Raw genomic sequence first — 25,464 nt, forward strand, 5'->3', positions numbered from 1 at the left:
AGGAAAGGTTTATAAACTCAAACCCAAAACAACAAAGCAAATGGCAACGGGATCATACTTATCAATAATTACCTTAAATGTAAATGGGTTGAATGCCCAACCAAAAGACAAAGACCGGCTAAATGGATACAAAAACAAGACCCCTATATATGCTGTCTACAAGAGACCCACCTCAAACCTAGGGCCACATACAGACTGAAAGCGAAGGGCTGGAAAAAGATATTTCAGGCAAATGGAGACCAAAAGAAAGCAAAAGTAGCAATATTCTTATCAGATAAAATAACTTTGAAGTAAAGGCTGTGAAAAGAGACAAAGAAGGACACTACATAATGATCAAAGGATCAATCCAAGAAGAAGATATAACAATGATAAATATATATGCACCCAACATAGGAGCACCGCAATATGTAAGACAAATGCTACAAGTATGAAGGGGAAATTAACAGTAACACAATAATAGTGGGAGACTTTAATACCCCACTCACACCTATGGATAGATCAACTAAACAGAAAATTAGCAAGGAAACACAAACTTTAAATGATACAGTGGACCAGTGAGACCTAATTGATATCTATAGGACATTTCACCCCAAAACAATGAATTTCACCCTTTTCTCAAGTGCACACGGAACCTTCTCCAGGACAGATCACATTATGGGCCATAAATCTAGCCTTGGTAAATTAAAAAAAACTGAAGTCATCTCAAGCATCTTTTGTGATCACAATGTAGTAAGATTAGATGTCAATTACAGGAAAAAAAACTATTAAAAATACAAACATATGGAGGCTAAACAACATACTTCTGAATAACCAACAAATCACAGAAGAAAACAAAAAAGAAATCAAAATACGCATAGAAACAAATGAAAATGAAAACACAACAATCCAAAACCTATGGGATTCAGTAAAAGTAGTGCTAAGGGGAAGGTGCATAGGAGTACAAGCCTACCTCAAGAAATAGGAGAGAAATCAAATAAATAACCTAACTCTACACCTAAAGCAACTAGAAAAAGAAGAAATTAAGCACCCCAGGGTTAGTAGGAGGAAAGAAATCATAAAAATTAGGGCAGAAATAAATGCAAAAGAAACAAAGGCGACCATAGCCAAAATCAACAAAGCTAAAGTTGGTTCTTTGAGAAGATAAATAAAATACACAAACCATTAGCCAGACTCATCAAAAAAGGCGGGGGGGGGGGGGGGGATCAAATCAACAAAATCAGAAATGAAAAAGGAGAAATCACAACAGACAACACAGAAATACAAAGGATCATAAGAGACTACTTATCAGCAACTATATGTCAATAAAATGGACAACTTGGAAGAAATGGACAAATTCTTAGAAAAGTATAACTTTCCAAAACTGAACCAGGAAGAAATAGAAAATCTTAACAGATCCAACACAAGCACAGAAATCGAAACTGTAATCAGAAATCTTTCAACAAACAAAAGCCCGGGACCAGACGGCTTCACAGCTGAATTCTACCAAAAATTTAGAGAAGAGCTAACATCTATCCTACTCAGACTCTTCCAGAAAATTGCACAGGAAGGTAAACTTCCAAACTCATTCTATGAGGCCACCATCACCCTAATTCCAAAACCTGACAAAGATGCCACAAAAAAAGAAAACTACAGGCCAATATCACTGATGAACATAGATGCAAAAATCCTTAACAAAATTCTAGCAAACAGAATCCAACAACATATTAAAAAGATCATACATCATGACCAAGTAGGCTTTATCCCAGGGATGCAAGGATTCTTCAATATTCGCAAATCAACCAATGTGACACACTACATTAACAAATTGAAAGATAAAAACCATATGATTATCTCAATAGATGCAGAGAAAGCCTTTGACAAAATTCAACATCCATTTATGATAAAAACCCTCCAGAAAGCAGGCATAGAAGGAACATACCTCAACATAATAAAAGCCATATATGATAAACCCATAGCAAACATTTATCCTCAATGGTGAAAAATTGAAAGCATTTCCCCTAAAGTCAGGAACAAGACAAGGATGCCCACTCTCACCACTACTAGTCAACATAGTTTTGGAAGTTTTAGCCACAGCAACCAAAGAAGAAAAAGAATCCAGATTGGAAAAGAAGTAAAACTCTGTTTGCACATGACATGATCCTCTAGGTAGAAAACCCTAAAGACTCCACCAGAAAATTACTAGAGCTAATCAATGAATATAGTAAAGTTGCAGGATATAAAATCAACACAGAAATCCCTTGCATTCCTATATACTAACAATGAGAAAACAGAGAAATTAAGGAAACAATTCCATTCACCATTGCAACAAAAAGAATAAAATATTTAGGAACAAATCTACCTAAAGAAACAAAAGACCTATATGTAGAAAACTATAAAACACTGGTGAAAAAAATTAAAGAGGACACAAATAGATGGAGAAATATACCATGTTCATGGATCGGAAGAATCAATATAGTGAAAATGAGTGTACTACCCAAAGCAATCTATACATTCAATGCAAACCCTATCAAGCTACCAACGGTATTCTTCAGAGGAGTAGAACAAATAATTTAACAATTTGTATGGAAATACAAAAAAGCTTGAATAGCCAAAGCAACCTTGAGAAAGAAGAATGGAATTGGAGGAATCAATCTGCCTGACTTCAGGCTATACTACAAAGCAAGTCATCAAGACATGGTACTGATGACAAGACAAGGTATGGTACTGGCACAAAAACAGAAACATAGATCAATGGAACAAAATAGGAAGTCCAGAGATAAATCCATGCACCTACGGACACTTTATCTTCGACAAAGGAGGCAAGAATATACAAAGGAGAAAAGACAATCTCTTTTAACAAGTGGTACTGGGAAAACTGGTCAACCACTTGTAAAAGACTGAAACTAGAACACTTTCTAACGCCATACACAAAAATAAACTCAAAATGGATTAAAGATCTAAATATAAGACCAGAAACTCTAAAACTCCTAGAGGAAAACATAGGCAAAACACTCTCTGACGTAAATCATAGCCAGATCCTCTATGACCCACCTCCCATAGTAATGGAAATAAAAGCAAAAATAAACAAATGGGACCTAATTAAGCTTAAAAGTTTTTGCACAATGAAGGAAACTATAAGCAAGGTGAAAAGACTGCCTTCAGGATGGGAGAAAATAATAGCAAATGAAGCAACTGACAAAGAATCTCAAAAATATACAAGCAATTCCTGCAGCTCAATTACAGAAAAATAAGTGACCCAATCAAAAAATGGGCCAAAGAACTAAACAGACATTTCTCCAAAGAAGACATACAGATGGCTAACAAACACATGAAAAGATGCTCAACATCATTCATTATCAGAGAAATGCAAATCAAAACCACAATGAGGTACCATCGCACGCCGGTCAGAATGGCTGCCATCAAAAAGTCTACAAACAATAAATGTTGGAGAGGGTGTGGAGAAAAAGGAACCCTCTTACACTGTTGGTGGCAATGCAAACTAATACAGCCACTATGGAGAACAGTGTGGAGAGTCCTTAAAAAACTGTAAATAGAACTGCCATACAACTCAGCAATACCACTGCTGGGCATACACACCAAGGAAACCAGAATTGAAAGAGACACGTGTACTCCAATGTTCATCGCAGCACTGTTTACAATAGCCAGGACATGGAAGCAACCTAGATGTCCATCAGCAGATGAATGGATAAGAAAGCTGTGGTACACATACACAATGGAATATTACTCAGCTATTAAAAAGAATGCATTTGAATCAGTTCTAACGAGGTGGATGAAACTGGAGCCTATTATACAGAGCGAAGTAAGTCAGAAAGAAAAACACCAACATGGTACATTAACATATATATATGGAATTTAGAAAGATGGTAACGATGACCCTATATGCGAGACAGCAAAAGAGACATAGATGTAAAGAACAGACTTTTGGACTCTGTGGGAGAAGGCAAGGGTGGGATGCTTTGAGAGAATAGCATTGAAATATGTATATTATCATATGTGAAATAGATCGCCAGTCCAGGTTGGATGCATGAGACAGAGTGTTCAAGGTTGATGCACTGGGATGACCCTGAGGGATGAGTTGGGGAGGGAGGAGGGAGAGAGGGTCATGGCTGATTCCTGTGAATGTATGGCAAAAACCACCACAATACTGTAAAGTAATTAGCCTTCAATTAAAATAAGAAAAAAAAGTTAAGGAATCATGAAATTAGTCTTCAACTAAATTGGTTTTCAACACAGATTATAAATTGTTGACGGGTGAAGAGGCCAGGGAGGGAGTCAAATAGAACAGTACAACCCAGATGCTAACAGCATTGCTTTCCTTAGAAGGTCATGGCCCCAGTTCTGAGACCCCCCAGGAGGCAAGGTTCCCTGAATCAAGGGCCCAGGCCTGAGGCCCAGGTATTAAGGGCCTCAAAGCAGCAGAAACCAGGTTGGTTGAGGACAGCCAGCCAAGACTGAGACTTCATGTATAAAAATGTGAAAAGTCGCAGCTTCTACAGTGTCTCCTCCTCCTTCTCTGGTGGTTCTCAGCCCTCTGCCCTCCCCAGTCTGACATTTGCTGTCAGTTTTGTGCCACTTCCACAATTCCCTTCTTTTTATTTTTTTTAAATTCGTCTGTGCCAAGTCTTAGTTGCAGAACATGAGATCTTCCACCTTCGTTGTGGCATATAAACTCTTAGTTGTAGTACATGGGACGTGGTTCTCTGACAGAGATTGAACCCGGGCCCTTTGCATTGGGAGCACGGCGTCTTAGCCAGTGGACCACCAGAGAAGTCCCCACAATCCCCTTATTTCTTGAAGCTGAACTGAATTTAATGGGAGGGGGAAAGCTGATCCTTGGTTTCTCTGAAGCCACATATGTTCCTCTGGATCTGAGTGCTGAACTGTATGAAGAGAAGGCAGGAGGGACTCTGGTTGTCTGGATCAGCAATCTCTCTTCTCAGTCTTTCCCCTAGAGACCTATCTTTCCAAGGCATGAACTGACTAAAGGCATTTCCTTCCCCCAGAACCAACCTGTTCTATTTCCCTTCCTTTCTCCTCAATGCACTTACCTTTCTCACCATAAAGAAATCAGTCTGAGAGGACGAAAACTAGATTGAGGAGAAAACAAGCAAAGACACCTTTAGAGAGGGAAAAGGTATTTATTATTATACAAATAGCTATGCATACTGGGGCAGTGGCAAAGTGCCAAAGAATTTTCCCAAATAGAAGTAAGCCAGAAAGATAAAGAACATTACAGCATACTGACACATGTATATGGAATTTAGAAAGGTGATAACGATAACCCTATATGCAGAACAGAAAAAGAGACACAGAAATACAGAATAGACTTTTGAACTTTGTGGGAGAATGTGAGGGTGGGATATTTCAAAAGAACAGCATGTATACTATCTATGGTGAAGCAGATCACCGGCCCAGGTGGGATGCACGAGACAGGTGCTCCGGCCTGGTGCACTGGGAGGACCCAGAGGAATCGGGTGGAGAGGGAGGTGGGAGGGGGGATCGGGATTGGGAATACATGTAAATCCATGGTTGATTCATATCAATGTATGACAAAACCCACTGGAAAAAAATAATAATAATAAAAAAAAATAAAATAAAATAAAAAAAAAATAAAAAAAAAATAAAAAAAAAAGAATTTTCCCAAATAACTTTTGCATAGCTGTATTACAGGTATTACTCATCAGTAACACATTCAGGAGAACAAAATTAGAATTCAGAAAACAGAGTCTCTCAGAGCCCCACCAGATTCTGATTCCTTGTTGAAATACTCTATTACAGTGGCTTTGAGCAACTAGCTTTTCTTTTCCCCCAGCTTTTTCAGCTGGTTGCTGAAGGCTGGATCTGATGCTGAGCTGATTGTTAAGATACTAGCTGTCCTGAGGATGAAGATGAGGCCTGTAGATGAAGGACAGCAGCTTTGCTTCTAGGAAAATAGTAGCTGAATAGGGTGGTCAAGGAATATTTTACATCACTTTAAAATCAATTGTACTAAAACTACTAGTTCTTTAGTAATTACTGAAATAATCACTCCAGAGGTGTACACCTTAATTTCCTTTTACCATATAATAAATCTTTTCAATATTGTTAGCACTTATTACTGTAGAATTATGATGATATACTAAAACTCTTCTGATACTGTCTGAATTGTGCAAATGTATAAAACCTAACTTCTGTGCTAAGTTTTTATAGTGATTTAAATAAACCCCCACCAAGTGAATTAATTTCAGTAATTGTCTAAGTAAAAGGAGGAAGTTTCTATATAAGTATAGCACCTGGTAAATTCAGCTTCTTCTAATAATTCTGGACTCAGTATTGTGGTTCAAACAATGCTAACTTACAGCAAGCGTATCACTGGAAGAAAATACTAGTCCAGCAAAACTAGATTATACGCTCATGGTCAAAATGAATTTCACACTGCTTAAGAATACACTGAATTGGTTCAGAAATAAAACAGGTCACTTGCTTGCTTGCTTATTTCAGTGAACAGAGTGAAGTTCTTAGAACTAGGCCTTGGTCTGTGGACCTGAAGGATCTCCAGAGAAGTGATGTGAAACATTCAACATGAGGGCAAACGGCAGTTGTTCAATTAATTCCCCTCTTCATGTATCTTTTAGCTGTTGGCACGTAGAAATGCTGGGGTGTGTTTATCTCCTTGGATATAAACATGGTAGAAAATCCTTCTTACTTTTTTCTCATTGAAGTGGGGGCAGAGTGAAAAACATGGCAGAAGAGGACTTGGCCTTGGATTAAAAAATGGCATCAGAAAAATGCAAGACATTTTCCCCTTCTGAGCTGAAAGTGCACACCATTAGGATAATAAAAGGATACATGTAAGTTGGGATGCCTCTTGAGGCCAAGTGTTTCCGAATAAGTCGCTCAGTACCATACCAGTTAAAACCTTTCGTGGCATGTCCAATGCGTGGAAGATGGACACTTGCTGTTAAAAAAAAAAAAGTTCGTGATGTCTTCATCAAATTGAGTAATGTGTATAAGATATACATAGGAGATGATAGGGTATTCTGAGTCACTTTGCTGTTTCCAATGAATAAAATGTATATAATCTTGGTGAGTGACACTCAAAGCATATGATTATTATATGAGGAGTGACTGTAACATGGGAAAACTAATTCTATAGAACACGAGGACCTACATACAGGCTCTGGTAATAAGTAGGTACAATGGGAACAGAATATGATTGATGATTGAGATGTAATTTAAAAAGCAAAGATTCTTTAACAAGTCAATCAGTTCGACAAACTCTGAGACATGCTGGGTTTGGAAACAAAATTAAACTCAGGTCTTTTGGCAGAGAACTGTCTGCTAATGCAGACTGTGACTCTCCGAGAGGGGACAGGATAAAAAGCGTTTCCCAACAGCGTGTGACCAGTTTACCTCATTTCTGGTCCTCTGCTTCCTCGTCTGTAAAATCATGATACAAATACCCAGAGGATGCAGGTGGTCCAGAGACAAAGGATACAGAAGTGATCAAGAAAGGAAAAGGGCTTTGAGAATACAAGATGACGAAAGTGTTACTTGTGTGGGCTCTCATATTGGGGCTTCCCTTCACCACACAGACTGAATGGGATCTTGGCATTTCTCACCTCCCTTTAAAAATCACATCCTATGCTTGGAAACAGAAATTCATCTATTCCTGAGCACAAATGGAAGGACTTACCTTTCCTTTTCTTTGCTGCTAAAAATATCTTCTTCAGGGCCTCTTCTAGGGCTGCCATCTTAATGCCAGACAGGACATTGGTGCGATCTCGGTGCTGGGCCACAATCAAGGCCAACTACGAGGAACAATCATTTACTGAGTGGGAGCAGGAGCAGTTTCCAGAGGAGGTGATGGGAGTCAAAGTTTAGCTCCAATAAATTGATGTGGTTTTTTTCACTTACCAAATCTTGCCCTTCGTTTCTTGACTCTTTATCATCAATAGGAAATAAAAGGACACCTCCCAAACTCAAATCTGAGGTAAAACAAGAAGAAGCAACAGAAAGAACATAAAGTTCACTACAGAATGAGACCCCTGAGGAAGGGCTACTCTGAACCGTCCCTATGCTGTGCCTTTTCCAAAGCTACTCAGGTATATGTAACAGTGGTGCCCTATCTTGTTCCTGATATTAGAGGAAAAGTTTTCAGTTATGTGGAATATAATACATGCTGTGGGCTTGCTGTAAATAGCTTTTGGCTCAGTGGTAAAAGAATTGGCCTGCAATGCAGAAGATGCACAGGAGACCGGGGTTTGATCCCTGGGTCAGGAAGATCTCCTAGAGAAGGAAATGGCAACCCACTCCAGTATTCTTGCCTGGAGAATCTCATGGAAGAGGAGCCTGGTGGGCCCCAGGACACAACTTAGCAACTGAACAATGAAACAAAAAACGTACTGAGGTATGTTCCTTCTGTAACCAATCTGCAGAGGGTATGTCATCATGAATTTGTACTCTGTCAGATGCTGTCTCTACCTCTATTGAGAGGATCACTTTTATCTTTCATTCTATTAATGTGATATATAACATTTATTGATTTGTGTATGTTGAACCATCCCTACATCCCAGGGATAATTCCTACTTGGTCATGTGTGTAATCCTTTTAATAAGTTCCTGAATTAGGTCTGCTAATATTTTGTTGAGAACTTTTGCATTGAAGTTATCAAAGATATTGATCTATAGTTTTGTTTTCTTGTAGTGTCATCTGGCTTTGTTACCAGGCTGAAACTGGCCTCATAGAATGAATGAGTTTGGAAAGGTTCCCTCCTCTTCAATTTTTTGGAAGAGTTTGAGAAGGACTGGCGTTGATTCTTCTTGAAATGTTTGGTAGAATCAGCCAGTGAAGCCATCTGGTCCTGGAATTTCCTGTATTGGGAGGTTTTTAATTACTGAGTCAATCTCTTTGCTCATCACTGGTCTGTTCAGATTCTCTAGTTCTTACTGGCTCAGTCCTGACAGTTTGCAGATTCTATAAACTTATCCAGTTCTTCCAGGTTACCTAGTTTGGTGGTGTATGATTATCCATAGTAGTCTCTTATGATTCTATGTATTCCTGTAGGGTCAGTTATAATTTCTTTCCTGGTTTTATTTGGGTCTTCTCTTTTTTATTCTCACTAAAGATTTATCAACTTTATCTTTTTGAAAAACTCTTAGTTCTATTAATCTTTTCTACTGTTTTTTTTCTGTCTCTATTTCATTTATTTCTCCTCTGAACTTGATTTCCTTCCTTCTGCTAGCTTTGGGCTTAATTTGTTCCTCTTTTCTAGTTCCTTAAAGGCTAAAGTTAGGGTGATTATTTGTGATCTTTCTAGTCTCTTAATATTTGCATTTATTGCTGTAAGCCTCCCTCTTAGAACTGTTTCTGCAGGGCCCCATAGGTTTTGGGGTGTTGTGTTTCCATATTTTTTTTGAGATATTCTTTGCTTTCCCTTTAGGTTTATTCTTTGACCATTGTTCAGGAGTATACTGTTTAGTTTCCACATCTTACAGATTTTCCAGTTTTCCTCATTTTATTTCTAGTTTCATGCCATTGTGAGCAGAAAAGATTACTTGGTATGATTTCAATTATCTTATTTTGCTAAGACCTGTTTTTTGCCCTATTGTATGATCTATTCTTGAAAATGTTCCATGTGCATTTAGAAGAAGTATATTCTACTGTTGTTGGATAGAATGTTCTATAGATGCTTGTTAGGTCCATTTGGTCTACTGTTTGGTTCAAGCCATCATTTCCTTGTTCATTTTCTGTCTGGATGATTTATGTACTGCTGAGAGTGGGGTACCGAAGTCCCCTATTATTGTATTGTCTACTTCTCCCCTCATATGTATTAATATTTGCTTAATATATTTAGGTGCACCAATGTTGGGTGCACATATATTTACACTTGTTACAACTTCTTGATGAATTGATACCTTTATCATTATATAGTGACCTTCTTTGTCTCATTACCATTTTTGGCTTCGAGTCTATTTCGTGTAATACAAATATAACTACTTCTGCTTTCTTTTGGTTTCTACTTGCATGGAATATGTTTTTCCATAATTGGGTCTTGTTTTTTATCCATCTAGACACTCTGTGCCTTTTGACTGATAAATTCAAACAATTTACATTTAAAGTAATTATATGTAAGGACTTACTAATGCCACTATGTGCATTCCAGTTGTTTTGTAATTCCACTGTTTCTTTTTCCCTCTGTTTCTGCCTACCTTTGTAAATAGATTATTTTCCATGGTGGTATGCTCTCGTTCCCTTTTGTCTTTTGTGGATCTGATCTAGGTTTTTACTTTGTGGTTACTATGGGGCTTTACATGAAACATTTTATAGATAGAACAGTGTATTTTAGGAGGACAGCAACTTATAACCAATTGCCTATAAAAGCTCCACCCTTTTACTCCTCCCTTTTATATTATGCATGTCACAATTTACCTCTTAGTATGTTGTGTATTCATTAGCAATTTATAGTAGCTGTAGTTACTTTTACTATTTTCCTTTAAGCTTTATATTATAGTTGAGTGGTTCACACACCATCTTAACACCAAGTTGGTTTTCTAAATCTTACTGTACATATTTTACCTTTACCAGTGTGTTGTATACTTTGACATGTGCTCATATCACTGATTAGTGCCTTTTCATTTTGACTTGAAGAACTCCTTTCAGCATTTCCTGCAAGGCAAGTCTAGTGGTGGTGAACTCCCTCAGCTTTTGTTTGCTGGGAAAGCCTTTATTTCTCCTTCATAGCTGAAAGATAACTTTGCTGTATAAAGTATTCTTGGTTGGCAATTTTGATCTTTCAACACTTAAAATATGTCATTCTACTCTCAGGACCTGTTTCTGCTAAGAAATCTGCTAATAATCAAATAGGGGTTCCTTTGTACATTACATTCTTTTTATCCCTAGCTTCCTTTAAGATTTTTTATCATTGAAAGTCTTGGAGAAGGTCTTTTAGCATTGAGATAACAGGGTGACCTATTAGCTTCATGGACATGCATGTTTTGTCTTTCCCCAGGTTGGCAAAGTTCTCAGCTACTGTTTCTTAAACTCTTTTTCCCCTTCTCCTTCTAGAAGCCTAATTACTCTGATTTGTGTTTTCTTGATTCAGTCTCATAGCTTACACAGGCTTACTTCACTCTCTTTAAATTTGTTATTTTAAAATTCCTATCTCCCACAAGTCACTTATTCTTTCTTCCATATGGTCTCCCCTGCTATACATGCATGCTCAGTCATGTCCAACTCTTTGTGACCCCATGGATGTTAGCCCACCAGGCTCCTCTGTCCATGGGATTTTCCGGGCAAGAATACTAGAATGGATTGCCATTTCCTACTCCAGAGAATCTTCCCAACCCAGGGATTGAACCCACGTCTCTTGCATCTTCTGCACTGGCAGGTGGATTCTTTACCACTGCACTACCTGAGAAGCCTACCTTGTTCTCTATTGTATTCTTCATCTCATCCACTGACTTCTTCAGCTCTACAATTTGTTTGGGTTTTTATTTTATTTTTCCTCTGTAAAATCTGTCTTTTCAGAATTTTTAAATTTCCATTAATTTATGTATAGCAAAATTAATCAATTTTAAGTGTGCAAGTTTGTCACATACACATAGTCATATAACCACTACCATTCAGTTCAAAATAATTTTTAATTTCTCTTATGACCTTTTTCTTTGACCTGTAGATAATTGAGAAAAGTATTGTTTAATTTTCAAATATTTAGAGATTTTCTAGATATCTATGGTTGAATTCTACTTTAATTTTATTGTTGTTAAAGAACATACTTTGTGATTTCATTCATTTTTAATTTAATGAGAATTTTTTAATGACCCAGAATATGATTCATCTTGCTGAATGTATATATTTGAAAAGAATGGGCAGTTTGATCATTTGATGGAGTATTAATAGGTAAAGTGAAAGTGAAGTGAAGTCGCTCAGTCATGTCCGACTCTTTGCGACTCTATGGACTGTAGCCTACCAGGCTCCTCCCACCATGAGATTCTCCAGGCAAGAATACTGGAGTGGGTTGCCATTTCCTTCTCCATGTTTGGGTTTTAAAATTTCAATCTCTTTGAAGAGAAGTCACTATGTTAACATATTTTATTCTTGAATTTATTGAGTTGCTTTTCTGAGTCTTTTTGTAATTCACTGAGTTTCTTCATAACTGCTATTCTGAATTCTTTGTCAGTTAGATCACAATATTCTGTGCCTTTGAGCATGGCTGCTGGAGAACTGTCATTTTCTTTCTGTGATGCCATATTTCCTGATTTCATATTCCTGGTACTTATGCTCTGGTGCTTTTGCATTTGAAGTAGCAGACATCTCCTTAACTCAGTGCTCATTACCTTTAGCAGCAGACAGGGTATTATGTTATATAGTATTGGTATCATCTCAGTTTTTCCTGTATGTTTGTGTTCCACTCTTCTTGCTCTGTCTTGTGGCCAAATTTTTAAGCTTTTGTGTATTCTCTGATTTTTACAATTCACCAGGCTGGCTGGATACCGTTTTTCCCAGAAGGTGGAGCTATAGCTCAAGTCTGTGGTTTCTTCCTTGCCTGCCAACATGACCTGTTTTGAGTAGGATCCTGGTCTACCAGAGTTCACTTTCATGGATACGCCAGGGAGCCTGCACAGGGAGCTGACATCAGAGCTGAGGGAAGGTGTGGGTTTAACACTTAGCGTGTTGGGACTGCCACACACCTGCAGGGAAATTTTCAGGTACTTGTGCATGAACTTTCTACTGAGCACGTGTCTTTGACATCATTTGAAATTCTTATCTGCCTCTTTCCCAATATCCTTCCTCCGCCCAGGTGGGGAACACCTTAGTACTCCAGATGCTGGCAGAGAGAAACAGGTTTTTCCAGCTGCGTTCCACCTGGTGATGGTAGCTGCCAGAAAAATCAGCCCTCGCAGTGTTTTCCTTGGCGGGCCAGGGCTGGGGCTGGGAAAGTTTCCCTTACCACCTATGCTGCAAACAAACTCATATTTCTCTCTTTTCTCCAATGATGTGCGAGATCTTCCTTCAGGAAGGATGGACTTCAGCAAGTTCCATGTGTGAGCACCTGTGAGGGCAGCACTCACCTGTTTTTTGCCCTACTGCAGTGAGAGGGGTCTAGGCAGTTTCACAGGCTCTGCTGGTTCTTGCCTGTATGGAGATTTATCTGTGTCTTACCAGTTACAGTGGTGGGTGAGACTCCTCTTGGAGTCTTTTAGAAGACCCACCAAGGTACTTTTGTTCAGGTGGGGATGTCTAATCCGTGGGGTGAAAAAGAGGGATTAAAAGCACGAATGTCTTTTGCTACCATGTCACCCCCTTCACTCCTGAATTTTTATGCTCTTCTACTTCAATTTTTATGCTCTTCTACTCCTCAAACATTGCCTACGAAGTATTCCTGTAGGCACTGGAGAGTGAATGTAAAACCCAGAAGTATCTGGGCTGGGAGGGGGTGGGTCACTATGAACTTAAAATTCCTTTAGAAGAGTCTGATGTTTGTTTTAAATTATTCAAATACTGTATTCTACTATACATAATTGTATTTGTATATTTTCCTATGTCATCCAAATAAAATTCTCTACAGAAATGTGTTAATTCTAGGCCTTGCATATTTCAGTTTGAACTTATTCTCCTCTCAATCCATCCTGCATACCCCAATCTTTTTAAGTCACTCTAAAATACTGGGCTGGCCAAAAAGGTTGTTCAGGTTTTTCCATATGATGATATAGAAAAACCTGAACAAAATTTCTGGCCAATCCAATATTTGCTCTGCTATGTCATTCTTCTACCCAAATCTCCCATGTCTAGCCATTGGATAAGGTCCTGCCTTAGAATGCCATCTCCCTGGACAAGCCATAAGTCATGTGCAGTCTTCTATAATGCGGCCCAAACCTCTCTTCTTTAAAACCTAACTTTATTCCTCAGCCTAAACTTTCTACTCCAGTCTGTCTGGCCTATACACCATTCCCCTAAAATATTCACTGTGTAACTACCTGGGTCATTCAATACCCCATACTGGGAATGGTGGGGTTACAGGAGATACCAAGAAGAATGAGATATGGTTATGAACTCTCCTACCCTTTCTCTCCACCTATTTAATCTCAACCCATCCTTCCAGGCCCAAGATAACTTTCACCACTTCCATCAAGCCCTTCCTGGTAATTCAAACCCACATTTCATCTACCCTGCTATACCCTATTCCAGTCCTCCTTCAGAAAAGAGTGCACACTCCCATCTGTTTCCTTACTGACCACTTACACCTTAACTCTATGCAGCCAGGTTTTACTTTCCACACTTTCTTCAAAATGCTCCAAGGTGATATGACTGCCCTTGGGGGGGAAAATCCAGTGGCCTTTTCCCAGTGCTCATCCTCACTTCAGTGTCTGACACTACAACCACTTCTTGACACCTCTCCTCCCTTGTACCCCAAAACACTACATTGTCAAGGTTCTCTTATTTTTCTGACAATTCCTTCTTCCCTCTTCTCCTAAATGGAGGTGTGTTCTCTGTTCTGTTCTCTGCCCTCCCATTTCTCCATCCTCTCTCCTTCAGGGTTTTAAACAAGGATCCAAATGGAGACTCCTCAGTCTGTATCTCTAGCTCCAACCTCCCCTGAATTCTCTCCTTTTCAAACTGCCCAGTCAGTATCTAGATTGGGTTAATTATAGCAACACATATTAAGCCCTGTAATGCATTTTAGTAGAAAGACCATTCACTCCAAGTCCTTACATCCCTTTCTACGTTAAAGAAGTGAGCAAAAAAACCAATTTCGAAGAAATCTGAAGAGCTCTTCTCTATTGGACAAGATCCTTTAACCTCTCAAGTTCCACAGGAAATAATCACAATAATCATTTTACTCCTCTTGCCACTTTGTGATTTCACACATAAAAAGGAGGTGTGTGGCCCCTTCTCTCTGTGAGAGAACACCATTCAGCCTTTAAGTTTCCCCAAACAGCTCTGCTTCCGTCTCCAGGGAGTGTTACACCCCAGTCTGTGCTAACTTCATAAAACAACCTCCTTCCTCTCAGCACTCAGCTCCTGTTAGTCCTTCAATGGTATATCTGATTTCTCTCCCACAGGTGTCTGACAGTTCCAGGAGATATTCCCTCAAGAAAAGAGTGTGAACTGGGTAAACAGTGAAATGAACTTCAAGCCAATACTTCAACATGCATGCAGCGATTGACATTTATCAAAATACTTACACATTCATTATCCTCATTATAGTCCCATGAGGTAGATGGAAAAAGTATTATTTTCAAATTACAAATGAGAAGACAGGTACAGGGAGGGGGAAGGGATTGCCTCAAAGTCACGTTATCAACTAGCTTTAACTAATGACAGAATTCAGACTCCAACTAGCTCTTCTGACTCCTCATCTAGTGCTTTTTAATGCACCTAATGTCCTCTCCCTCTTATTCCATCCTTAACCCTTCTTTCTGCGTTGCTCCTTACCTTTCATTTTCCCAGCCAACTCATATCTTTTTCTTGGCTCAGCAGATCTTGTTTCCAGAGCTGTGAATAAACCACCTCTGCCCCAGCGACCAGAGTCATCTGATAGGAGAAAGAGAAGATTTTCTTCTATAGGAGGCAAAATCAAGTCCACAATTTAAAAAAAAGAAAAAAAGGTATGCCAAGTATACTTGATTTTTCAAAGGGCAAAAACAACAATCTAACCTCCAAGCATATTACACACTGGACTTGTCAAGTATGTTTAGGTTTTCTGGAGTATACCTGGCCATCATAATAGAAAAGCATCAAAAGAATCAGTGTTCTGAAAGAGCAGAAGCTCTGTAGTCCTTCTGTAATTCCTGGAAGATGGCTAAGGAAGGATGTAGAGTAGATGTAAAACCAGAAAGAGTTGAAGCATTGATAATACAACAGCTTACAGCTCCCATTTCATAGGTAAGAAAGTGGAAAGGTTAAATGACTTATTCAAGCTGGTACTAACACAGCTGGTTAATACTCTGCATTCAGTCATTCATTCGATCATACTATAAATATTTGTCAGTATTACATGTCAAGAACTCTTTTACGCTCTAGGGTTACACCAAGGGGGGAGGGGGGAAATCACTGTTCCCATAAAGTTTTATTTTCTAGTTCAGTGAAAGTGTGAAAACTTAAGTGTTAGTCACTTAGTCGTGTCCAACTCTTTGCAGTCTCTTGGACTGTAGCCCATCAGGATCCTCTGTCCATGGAATTCTTCAGGCAAGAATACTAGAATGGGTGCCACTTCCTATTCCAGGGGATCTTCCTGACCCAGGGATTGAACCCAAGTCTCCTGCATTCCAGGTAGATTCTTTACAGTCTGGGCCACCAGGGAAGCCCAGTTCAATGAAACACCACATGATACATTATGAATATATTTGCTTGTTTCATTGTTTGTTTGTTCAATGAAACAAACAAGCAAATACATACATAATATGGCACGTGGTGATGTGTCATCAAGTAAAATAAGGTAAGAAAGTAAATAGAGAAAAACAGGGGTGAGTACGGGGTGTGGGAAGTCAGGGGAGACCTCTCTCTGAGATGTAGACATCTGAACAAAGCTTGGTGTGGCTAAGTGGGGAAAGAGCATTCCAGGAACAGGAACTTGCCTGGAAAAAAAAAAGTGCAAAGGTCATGAGGGAAGAACATGTTTAGAGTTCCGTGTTTTCTCAAAGGATTCATTTGGCTTATAGATGTAGCCTCTGTGTGCTCTCTTAAAAAGTTTGTGCAGGGAACAAGGCAGGTATTATCCCATGACACAGATAAGGGAACTGAGGCCTGGAGAAGTTGGATTCAACTCTTACCTTTCTTCTTTACCTGGTTGGGCAACCCTAATCTCCTGGTTCTAAAGTTCACATTCTTTTTGACCACACAAGACTGCCCTAAGCCCATTAAGCACCCCTAAGACAGGGTTCTGCCTTGTCTTCCTTCCCCAGATCTTGGCACCTTGAGGATTGAGCCCCCACCACTTCTACCTACCTACGCAGTGCACAATGACAGCATCCTCCGCCCCAGCCTGGGGGTGGGTGACGTCACCGCTGACATACTTGATGGAGGTTGAGTCTGGGTCCTCATACTCCAGTTGGGCAGAGCTCTCATCTTCCCCGTCCTCTGGTTCGCTCTCCTCAGAAGGCAGGCAGAAGGACTGGTAATTGTTGGACTCCCACCAGGCCATCCTTCGAGAAACCAGAGGGGAGAGGAATTAACTGGGCCTATCACCATTTCCCTCGAAGCACATCCTGGGCTGCGATTCACAAACGGTGAGTACCAAGTGAGATGCAATTAGAAACTCACCCTTGTCCTTCTGCCTGTTTGTAAATAAACAAGAAGCCTTACTGATTAGCCTAACTGCCTCCTGACTACACTTCAAAAATGAGCAGCCACCAGATGTCACTGTTTTTAAGAACATGTGACTAAAAGGAACTGTTCAAGTAAACTACTCTTGTCAGACAGCTGCAATCAAGTCCTAAAATGTTCTCGCTTCAGCTGAATGCATCTTCTTTGCCTGAGGCACTCGGGACTGTTCTCTTAAGTAGATGGACTGCTAAGGTGAAAGTTTAATCTTTATAAAAGTATTCTATTACCAGTGGGAACTACCAGCATTACAGACACTTTCTGCAGTTTTAAAGTGATGTTTGACGGTGGGCTCACTATGCAGTAATGATCCCTTTACCAACTGTGACCTTCAGTTATATTAATAATACCAAAATAACACACACGTACTTTTTCTTATGTTCTGCTTCTTCCTTCTTCTTCCTTTTCTCCTCTAACAGTCTCTTTCTCTTGGCCGCTGCTTCTTGTCTTTTCTTCCTTCTGTCCTCCAGTTCTTCTGGGCTCAGAATCCGCTTCCTTTTGGTGGACCCCTCCACAAGGCCTGGGATGGGAACCTGCAGGAAGAACAAGCTCATAACCAGGGAACTGGGGTCTACCTGTTCCTTCATGAGTCTCATTCATCACCTTGATCAATGTGCTCAATATTTCACCATGGGTGGTGAGAAGTGCTGGCAAGATACTTCAGTTTACACATCTGGTAGGCATGGTAACCAGGATACTATGCTCTAAACTCAACCAAAGCACTGGCATGTCAGTATAGCAATATGTCGTTTTGATTAGTTTCATTAGGAATAAGGTACTTCAGAAAATAACTTGTTTTTTAATCGAAATGCCGATTTAGGTTTAACTAATTTTAATAGAAATATTCCTTAATGTATTTTATCATTCAGTCTTAAACACAATATTCCAACATCATGATCACCTTAACAATAACTAGCATTTAATGTATCCAGACTAATTGCCAAATGCTATGGACATTACAAACATCGTTTATGATTGCCATCCATCCTTAATGACATAGGGTCATGACTGTCAGCAGCAGGGTATGGTATTTTGATGTAAGACAGTGATCCCTTCAAGGGTAGCTTACTATCACCTGCATTAAATGGTAAAATATAACCTCCTTGTTATTATTTTTAGGCCATCTTCTTATACTTTTTTTTCAACAAATAGTTACATTCTTATTTCTTAACAGATCATTCTAAGCATCACTTTCTGTTCATTTTTGTTGAAACTTTGGAAGAATTTATCCTCACATAAATTAACAATTCTTACACTGCCTTTATTTCGGAGTAACCGGCCCTCTTGACTAGTCTTCTCCAAAAGGGTTTTCTGAAGATTCACCAGTTGCTCAAATGATTCTCTGTCTTCTTTACTAGGCTCCTTAGAATAATCTTTACCTTCAAATAAGTACATGTGGTTTTCTAAAAACATAAAACACAGAGAGAAATGTTAGATACTAAAGAAAACTAGATTGATTCTAGCCAAAGCAATAAGGAGGGTAAACAAGAGAATGGTATGTATTCTAAATGGGCCAAGAATAGCTTGTGATGAAGGTACTGGATTCCCATCCCACTAATGCTGACAGATTTGGGATCCACCTGGGGATTTCATATATTTACTTTTTAAAGGAGCAAGCATGGTTAAAGCCCTTTTGGTCCATCTTCAGGTGGTCTGTAAGTCTCAGTTTGAGGCCTGCCAAGTCCTGGATCACTTATCACTCATTCATTCCACACTACTCCCCAGCACAAATCTCACTGACATTAAGATCACCTACCTAAGGGGTAACCAACAGCGCATTTTTTTAAAATTACAAACAGACTTTTAATAACCACAAAAATAATCCCTTAGATTTACAACTTTCTTTGTAAAGCTCATGAAGCATCTTCATGAGCCTCACCACAGTCTTGGTATGATTAACCAAGAAAAAGAGAAAATTGAGGGCTTCCCTGGGGGCTCCATGGTAAAGAATCCACCTGCCAAAGCAGGAGGCACAGCTTTGATCCTTAGTCCAGAATCAGAGAGTAGCCCCCGCTTGCCACAACTGGAGAAAAGCCTGTTTAGCAACAATGACCCAGCACAACCAAAAATAAATAAAATTATAAAAAAAGCAACCCTGAGGTTCAGAGAGTTATTAAGCACTTCCCCAGTTCAAATGCTAATAAGTGAAGAAGACAGGATTTTCTGAGTCTGCTGTCAATGTGCTCTTTTCAGTATACAACTGTGTCTATAGAAGGATGGAAAGATAACAGGCCAGCAAATAGTAACTACAGTAATAACACGAATGGTGATAGTGTGAACTTGAATAGCAGTTTATGCTGTCAGAGCACCTTTACATTTATAATCACGTCTGATTTTTGCTACGCTACTAGCACCACTTTACAGATGAGGACACAAAGGCTCAAAGAGGTTGGGTAATTTGCCAACATCGTGAATCACATGCTAGAAGTCATAACAAGCCAAGCCTAGTGACCAGAGAGAGGTAAGACAACGATTCTAAATTGAAGCATATTTAACAGCACACGTTACTAAAGAATGTATTTTCACAGCATTATAAAATCAGCTATGAATATAAGTATGTTTTTCCCTAGAGAATACAGAAGCAAAATATTTTCATTCTCAAGAGATCAACTGCTTCACACTTGTACCCAAACCCAACCAGCTGTAATTCTAATTGGCATTTACTAATTAAATCAGCAGGGGGCTTTCAATGAGATGCTCTATCAACAAGTAGGGAAGAAAGAGCCAAGAAGAGGCAAATACGATCACACATGTAGCTGCATGTGATTCTCAACTTACAGACGTGCTTTAAAAAAAGACCCTGGCATTCAAGATGAAAGCCATCCTGCTTTTTAACTTTCGTAGGGGATGCTGTAGTTATGAGTCTTTCATGTTCATCTCTATTCTTTTAACCATGCTCTGTCTTCACTCTGCAGCCAAGAAAAGGTTGGAGACCACAGGCATGGACACTCATCTATATCCTGCCAATGGAACCACCTACCACAGACTAGACCTGTACTCACTGATCAAAGACAAAACTCCAAATTTTAATACAACTGGGAAATCTTTCCTGGCAGTTGGACTGCCTGAAAAAATATATATAATTTTTTTTGGCAGTTGGACTGACTGAAAAATATAATTATCTTTCTGGAAAACACTGCAATTTTACTTTGTTCTACTAAACATTAGCAAAATAAGCTGAAATTAATCTAGATGAGTGCAGAAATGAGTGCAGGCTTCAGTACTTAATGTAATCAAAATGCAACTTAAAAACATACATCTATTTCTCCTCCCACCTAAAACCTACATGGCAGTAAAGGGATTTTTAAAAGATATATTACAGTGGACGAAAAGTTCAACAACTTTTTAGAAAATTGTAAGTGGCTCAAAGGATAACAGAATTAAAAGAACAGTGGAAGAAAAACACAGGTGCCTGGTCAAGGGATGATTATGAGAACAGAGACCCTTTCAATCCTCCAAAAGCTCAGAACTTCCACAGACAAGGAACCGCAGGGAGGGATAACTGAGAGAAAGTCTGCACACCAAGTAACAGGAGCTAAAAGAAATATTGTACATTAATGCATATGTGCTTCTAGGAAGCACAGTGGTAAAGAATCTGTCTTCCAAGGCAGGAGATGCAAAAGGCACAGGCTCGATCCCTGGGTCAGGAAGATCCCCTGGAGAAGGAAATGGCAATCCACTCCAATATTCTTGCCTGGAAAATTCCATGGACAGGAGTCTGGCGGGCTATAATCCATGGGGTTGTGACTCAGCACACACAACACATGTATGTGGAATCTAGAAAAAGGCCTAGAAAATATGTATTTGCAAAGCAGAAATAGAGACAGAGATGTAGAGGAAAAAACATACGGATACCAAGGGGTAAGGGGGTGGTGGTGGGATGGATTGGGATTGACCTATATACACCACTACATATAAAATATTTAGATAACTAATGAAAACTGACTGTGTAATATAAGGAACTCAGTGCTCTGTGGTGACATAAATGGAAAGGAAATATTAAAAAGAGGTGATATATGTATACATGTGGCTGATTTGCTCCACCCTACTAACAGAACACTGTAAAGCAACTATACTCCAATTTAAAAAAAAAAAGTAGCAGGAGCACCCTGAACCCCTTCATTCATGTTGTCTCCTCAATCTGAGCAAACAGGCTGCTGCTACTGCTGCTAAGTCGCTTCAGTCGTGTCCGACTCTGTGTGACCCCACAGACGGCAGCCCACCAGGCTCCCCGGTCCCTGGGATTCTCCAGGCAAGAACACTGGAGTGGGTTGCCATTTCCTTCTCCAATGCATGAAAGTGAAAAGTGGAAGTGAAGTTGCTCAGTTGTGTCTGACTCTTAGCGACCCCATGGACTGCAGCCCACCAGACTCCTCTGTCCATGGGATTCTCCAGGCAAGAGTACTGGAGTGGGGTGCCATTGCCTTCTCTGAGCAAACAGGTTACTCCAGACTCTATTCATCTCTTCCAGAAAGATATTAAAGGATTCATCTTTGGAGAAATGGAGTTGCCCAGAGAAAAGACTACAAATACAGACATCTGGGAGGGCCCCTTCAGTGAGAAGGCCAGCTCACCAACCAGTGATGCTGGAATAAGACCCAGGAATCCACATACCTGCTCAGGCCAGACCTGCCCATCAGCTCTGCATTTCACCTGCATACATGAACAGATAGCCAGGGCATACCAGGTATTTCAGAGAAACTACCAACAAGGACAAGACAAATATACAACACGGGGCATAAAGGAATACTTTTTTAAAAAGCTATAATAAAAGTCTTCAGAGAGGATATTCTATTTCTGCAAACAGAACAAGACAATTAAAACAACAAGCAGAGAATCAGAAAGGGTTCTTGAAGAATAAAAATGGAATGCTAATATTCAAAAATGTAAAAGCTAAACAATGAGAAAAGTTAAAGAGCAGTGTCTTAGAGAATAATGCCAGCTGTCTACATTCTGATCTTCCCAAACATCCTATAAAAACCATAGGGAATAACAACGACAACAAAGCCACCCTGAACCCACACCTTCTAAAAAGCTAGGAGTCGGAGAGTACTACAAACTTCAATTTGCAGGAAGGTAGAGAAATGAACATCCCAAATGAGCTGAATTAGCTCCCACGTCCACAGTGGAGTCAGGCGGAAAAGAGGCGGCAGGGTTCTAACATCAGACACAGATCAAATTTGTCCCCCACGAGGAGGACACATTCCAAGTGGGAAAATAATGAGGAAAGGTCTGCAACCAGGAAGATCAGAGAAGCAACTGCTAAGGAACTGACAGGAAGAGACTAGAAAGTACTTGAAGCTAGCAATTTGGGAAGGCACTGCTTCCAGGGGTCGTGCCTTGACAGTTTGGTGGCAAAGGGAAAGAATGAAGCAGGTGATGGAAATTCAAGGTCCTATGGAAACGAAAAAGAATCACAAAACGAGAAGTCATGCCAGCCTACTCTCCACTCAAAAAAACGAAGCAGCATCGGGTAAAGAAACTGCCCTTCTCTGCATGAATGGAATAAAGTACTCTCGAATCAAGAAGCCTAGTAAGACTAGCAGACCTCTCAGCCCATTCCACACTGAATTTGTGTTGCCACTGGTACAGACAAATAAATTCATTACAAAATAACCCTAAGCCATCAAGGAACATCCTTACAAAGCTACCACGTGGAAAAAAACATTTCAAATCAGAAATCCAAATACTACAGAAACAGAAATGGGGACCTGCTCTAGCTTGGGGTGGCCAGGCCATTAGCTGTGTTCTCACCCACCACTTACTTCCTTCCTCTGGCTCTCTGCTTCCTTCTTCTGCTGTAGTAGGCAGGGCATCAGAGACCCAATGGCCATCTTCTGTTTCTCCCAGGATAGACTCCAGGTCTATTTCATCCATGGTGCTCCCCTCTGAGGACAGCAGTTTATCCAAACCAAATTTGAGTATCTCGCTCAACTTGAATGAAGAAAACAAAAAAGTCCGGTTGGCCCTCATGAAAACAAATACTGGGCACCAGTGATTTGCAAAGTGGCTTAGACACCAGGGGTACCCCTGTCCTGACGCTCAGCCTTTCTTCCCTCCCTGTGACAGATGACACCATCAGGGCTGTTCTGTAGTTGGCTGATGGATGAGTAGAGAGGTGATAAATGACAGTCAGAGCCTAACTTTGACAATTCTCAATAAACAGAAAATCTGACCCTCCAATCTTTACTCTGAAGAATAACAGTCACTTCTGGCATCATCTTAGCACTTCTCACAGAGTTTTTCACAGGCATCCTCAGCAGTCACATGAGATGTCACAGACCCTGTTAGCTACTCTCTCACCCCTCCTACTGCCAAACTTCCTGGAATGAGAAGGCTACACAGCATATTTCTTAAGTGACTTTGCTTTGGCAGTTTTGTTCCTACCACAGTGCTCAGTGGAAACCATCTTCACTAAAGACCAGTGACAACTCCTGACCACTAGACGGGAGAGTCATTTCTCAATTCTAACGTTGCTTGCTGGACATGCCTCTGGCATTGCATTACCCTGCTTCTCTTTCCTGCTCTCTAACGAACCCTCAGCCTCTCCCTAGGCTTGTAGGAACCACCTAAAAAAGTTCAGATCATCTTTCCTGGCTGTAGTTTCCTCCTTTCAATTGCGTACTTCCCGAAGTGCTAACTCTTAGGCTCTGAACCAAGCTGCATTCACACTTCGGCTCATTTGCATCTTGTCTTTTTGGGTTAGCTATCTCTAGCTGGTTTATTTTGTGTGAAATCTTATGATACTCTGCAACAACTGGAAAAAAAATTTAGATAGATAGCTCACTGGAAGTTTAACCTTGATATATACAAAAAAGCAACTGACTGGCAACTGGCTTCCCCGATAGCTCATTTGGTAAAGAAAATATAGCGCTAAGTTGTATCCACCTTTTGCCATCCCATGAACTGTAACCTGCCAGGCTCCTCTGTCCATGGGATTCTCCAGGCAAGAATACTGGAGTGGGTTGCCATTTCCTTCTCCAGGGAATCTTCCAGACCCAGAAATTGAACCCAGGTCTCCTGCATTGCTGGCAGATGCTTTACTGACTAAGCTACATGGGAAGTTGGTAAATAATCAGCCTGCAATGCAGGAGACCCCGGTTCAATTTCTGGCTCGGGAAGATCCCCTGGAGAAGGGATAGGCTACCCACTCCAGTATTCTTGGGCTTCTCTGGTGGCTCGGCTGGTAAAGAATCCGCCTGCAATCTGGGAGACCCTGGTTCAATCCCTGGGTTGGGAAGATCCCCTGGAGAAGGGAAAGGCTACCCACTCCAGTATTCTGGCCTGGAAAATTCCATGGACTGTATAGTCCATGGGGTTGCAAAGAGTTGGACATGACTGAGCAACTTTCACTTCAGCAACTGGCAGCAAAGATAGAAGGCACTATTTATGAAAAAGACTGGTCCATACTGGGATACTCCCTTCAGTCTACCTTTCACTTGTGATGTGTCTCAGTTATCAAGGGACCACATGTATTTTTAGAGAAGAAATGTGTGTGCATGCTAAGTCCCTTCAGTTGTGTCTGACCCTTTCATGACGATACTATGGACTGTAGCCCGCCAGGCTCCCCTGTCCATGGGATTCTCCAGGCAAGAATACTGGAGTGGGTTGCCATGCCCTCTTCCAGGGGATCTTCCTGACTGGGATCGAACCCACATCTTTTATGTCTCCTGCATTGGCAGGCGGGTTCTTTACCACTAGCACCACCTGGGAAGTCCATGAGAAGAAATATATTACAGTAATTAAAGGCAAGGGCATGTGCTTGGAGGTTACAGAGTCCTTGGATTGGAGTCTTAATGAATGAACATTCTTAGGCAAATTATTTGAAATGGGAATAAGGTGAGTGCCTACCTCATTCTTCTGTTATTCATATCACAGAAACAATTGGAAAGAAGCACTTCATATGATACTTAGCACACAGTGAGCATTCAATAAATGTTCACTCCATCTGTCTCTGCCTCTGTTTCTATTATGTTCTTCCTGCAGGATAATGAATCCACTTCCTTCTTTGAGGATTTCATGATCCAGTACTTCTTAGATTTACTGAAACACAATCACATCTTTGACTATCGGATTCTTTTTATTAGACAAACCCTGCTTTCTCTGGAGATAAGGGCACTGGGGTGTTATCTTTGCTTCTGGCAACCAGAGATAACTTG

General features: G+C 40.1%; 1 protein-coding gene across 5 annotated transcripts in view; it reads right to left on the bottom strand.

Annotated features, from left to right (window-relative positions):
* Nucleotides 1–5,118: 5,118 nt before the first annotated feature.
* CHD1L (chromodomain helicase DNA binding protein 1 like) overlaps nt 5,119–25,464 on the bottom strand; it is a 60,877-nt gene continuing 40,531 nt past the window's right edge. For all 5 annotated transcript variants that reach the window (XM_061121009.1, XM_061121010.1, XM_061121011.1 and 2 more), the window contains 9 exons: nt 23,071–23,239; nt 18,560–18,708; nt 17,675–17,838; nt 16,931–17,127; nt 15,419–15,517; nt 7,897–7,967; nt 7,676–7,790; nt 6,829–6,937; nt 5,119–5,938 (listed from right to left, as the gene is read on the bottom strand). In XM_061121009.1, the coding sequence (XP_060976992.1) occupies nt 5,860–5,938; nt 6,829–6,937; nt 7,676–7,790; nt 7,897–7,967; nt 15,419–15,517; nt 16,931–17,127; nt 17,675–17,838; nt 18,560–18,708; nt 23,071–23,239 (1,152 nt within the window). In that variant the 3' untranslated portion in view covers nt 5,119–5,859. The remainder of the gene's footprint in view (nt 5,939–6,828; nt 6,938–7,675; nt 7,791–7,896; nt 7,968–15,418; nt 15,518–16,930; nt 17,128–17,674; nt 17,839–18,559; nt 18,709–23,070; nt 23,240–25,464) is intronic.

Source organism: Dama dama, chromosome 20 (genome assembly GCF_033118175.1).
Source record: "Dama dama isolate Ldn47 chromosome 20, ASM3311817v1, whole genome shotgun sequence".
Taxonomy (NCBI): domain Eukaryota; kingdom Metazoa; phylum Chordata; class Mammalia; order Artiodactyla; family Cervidae; genus Dama; species Dama dama.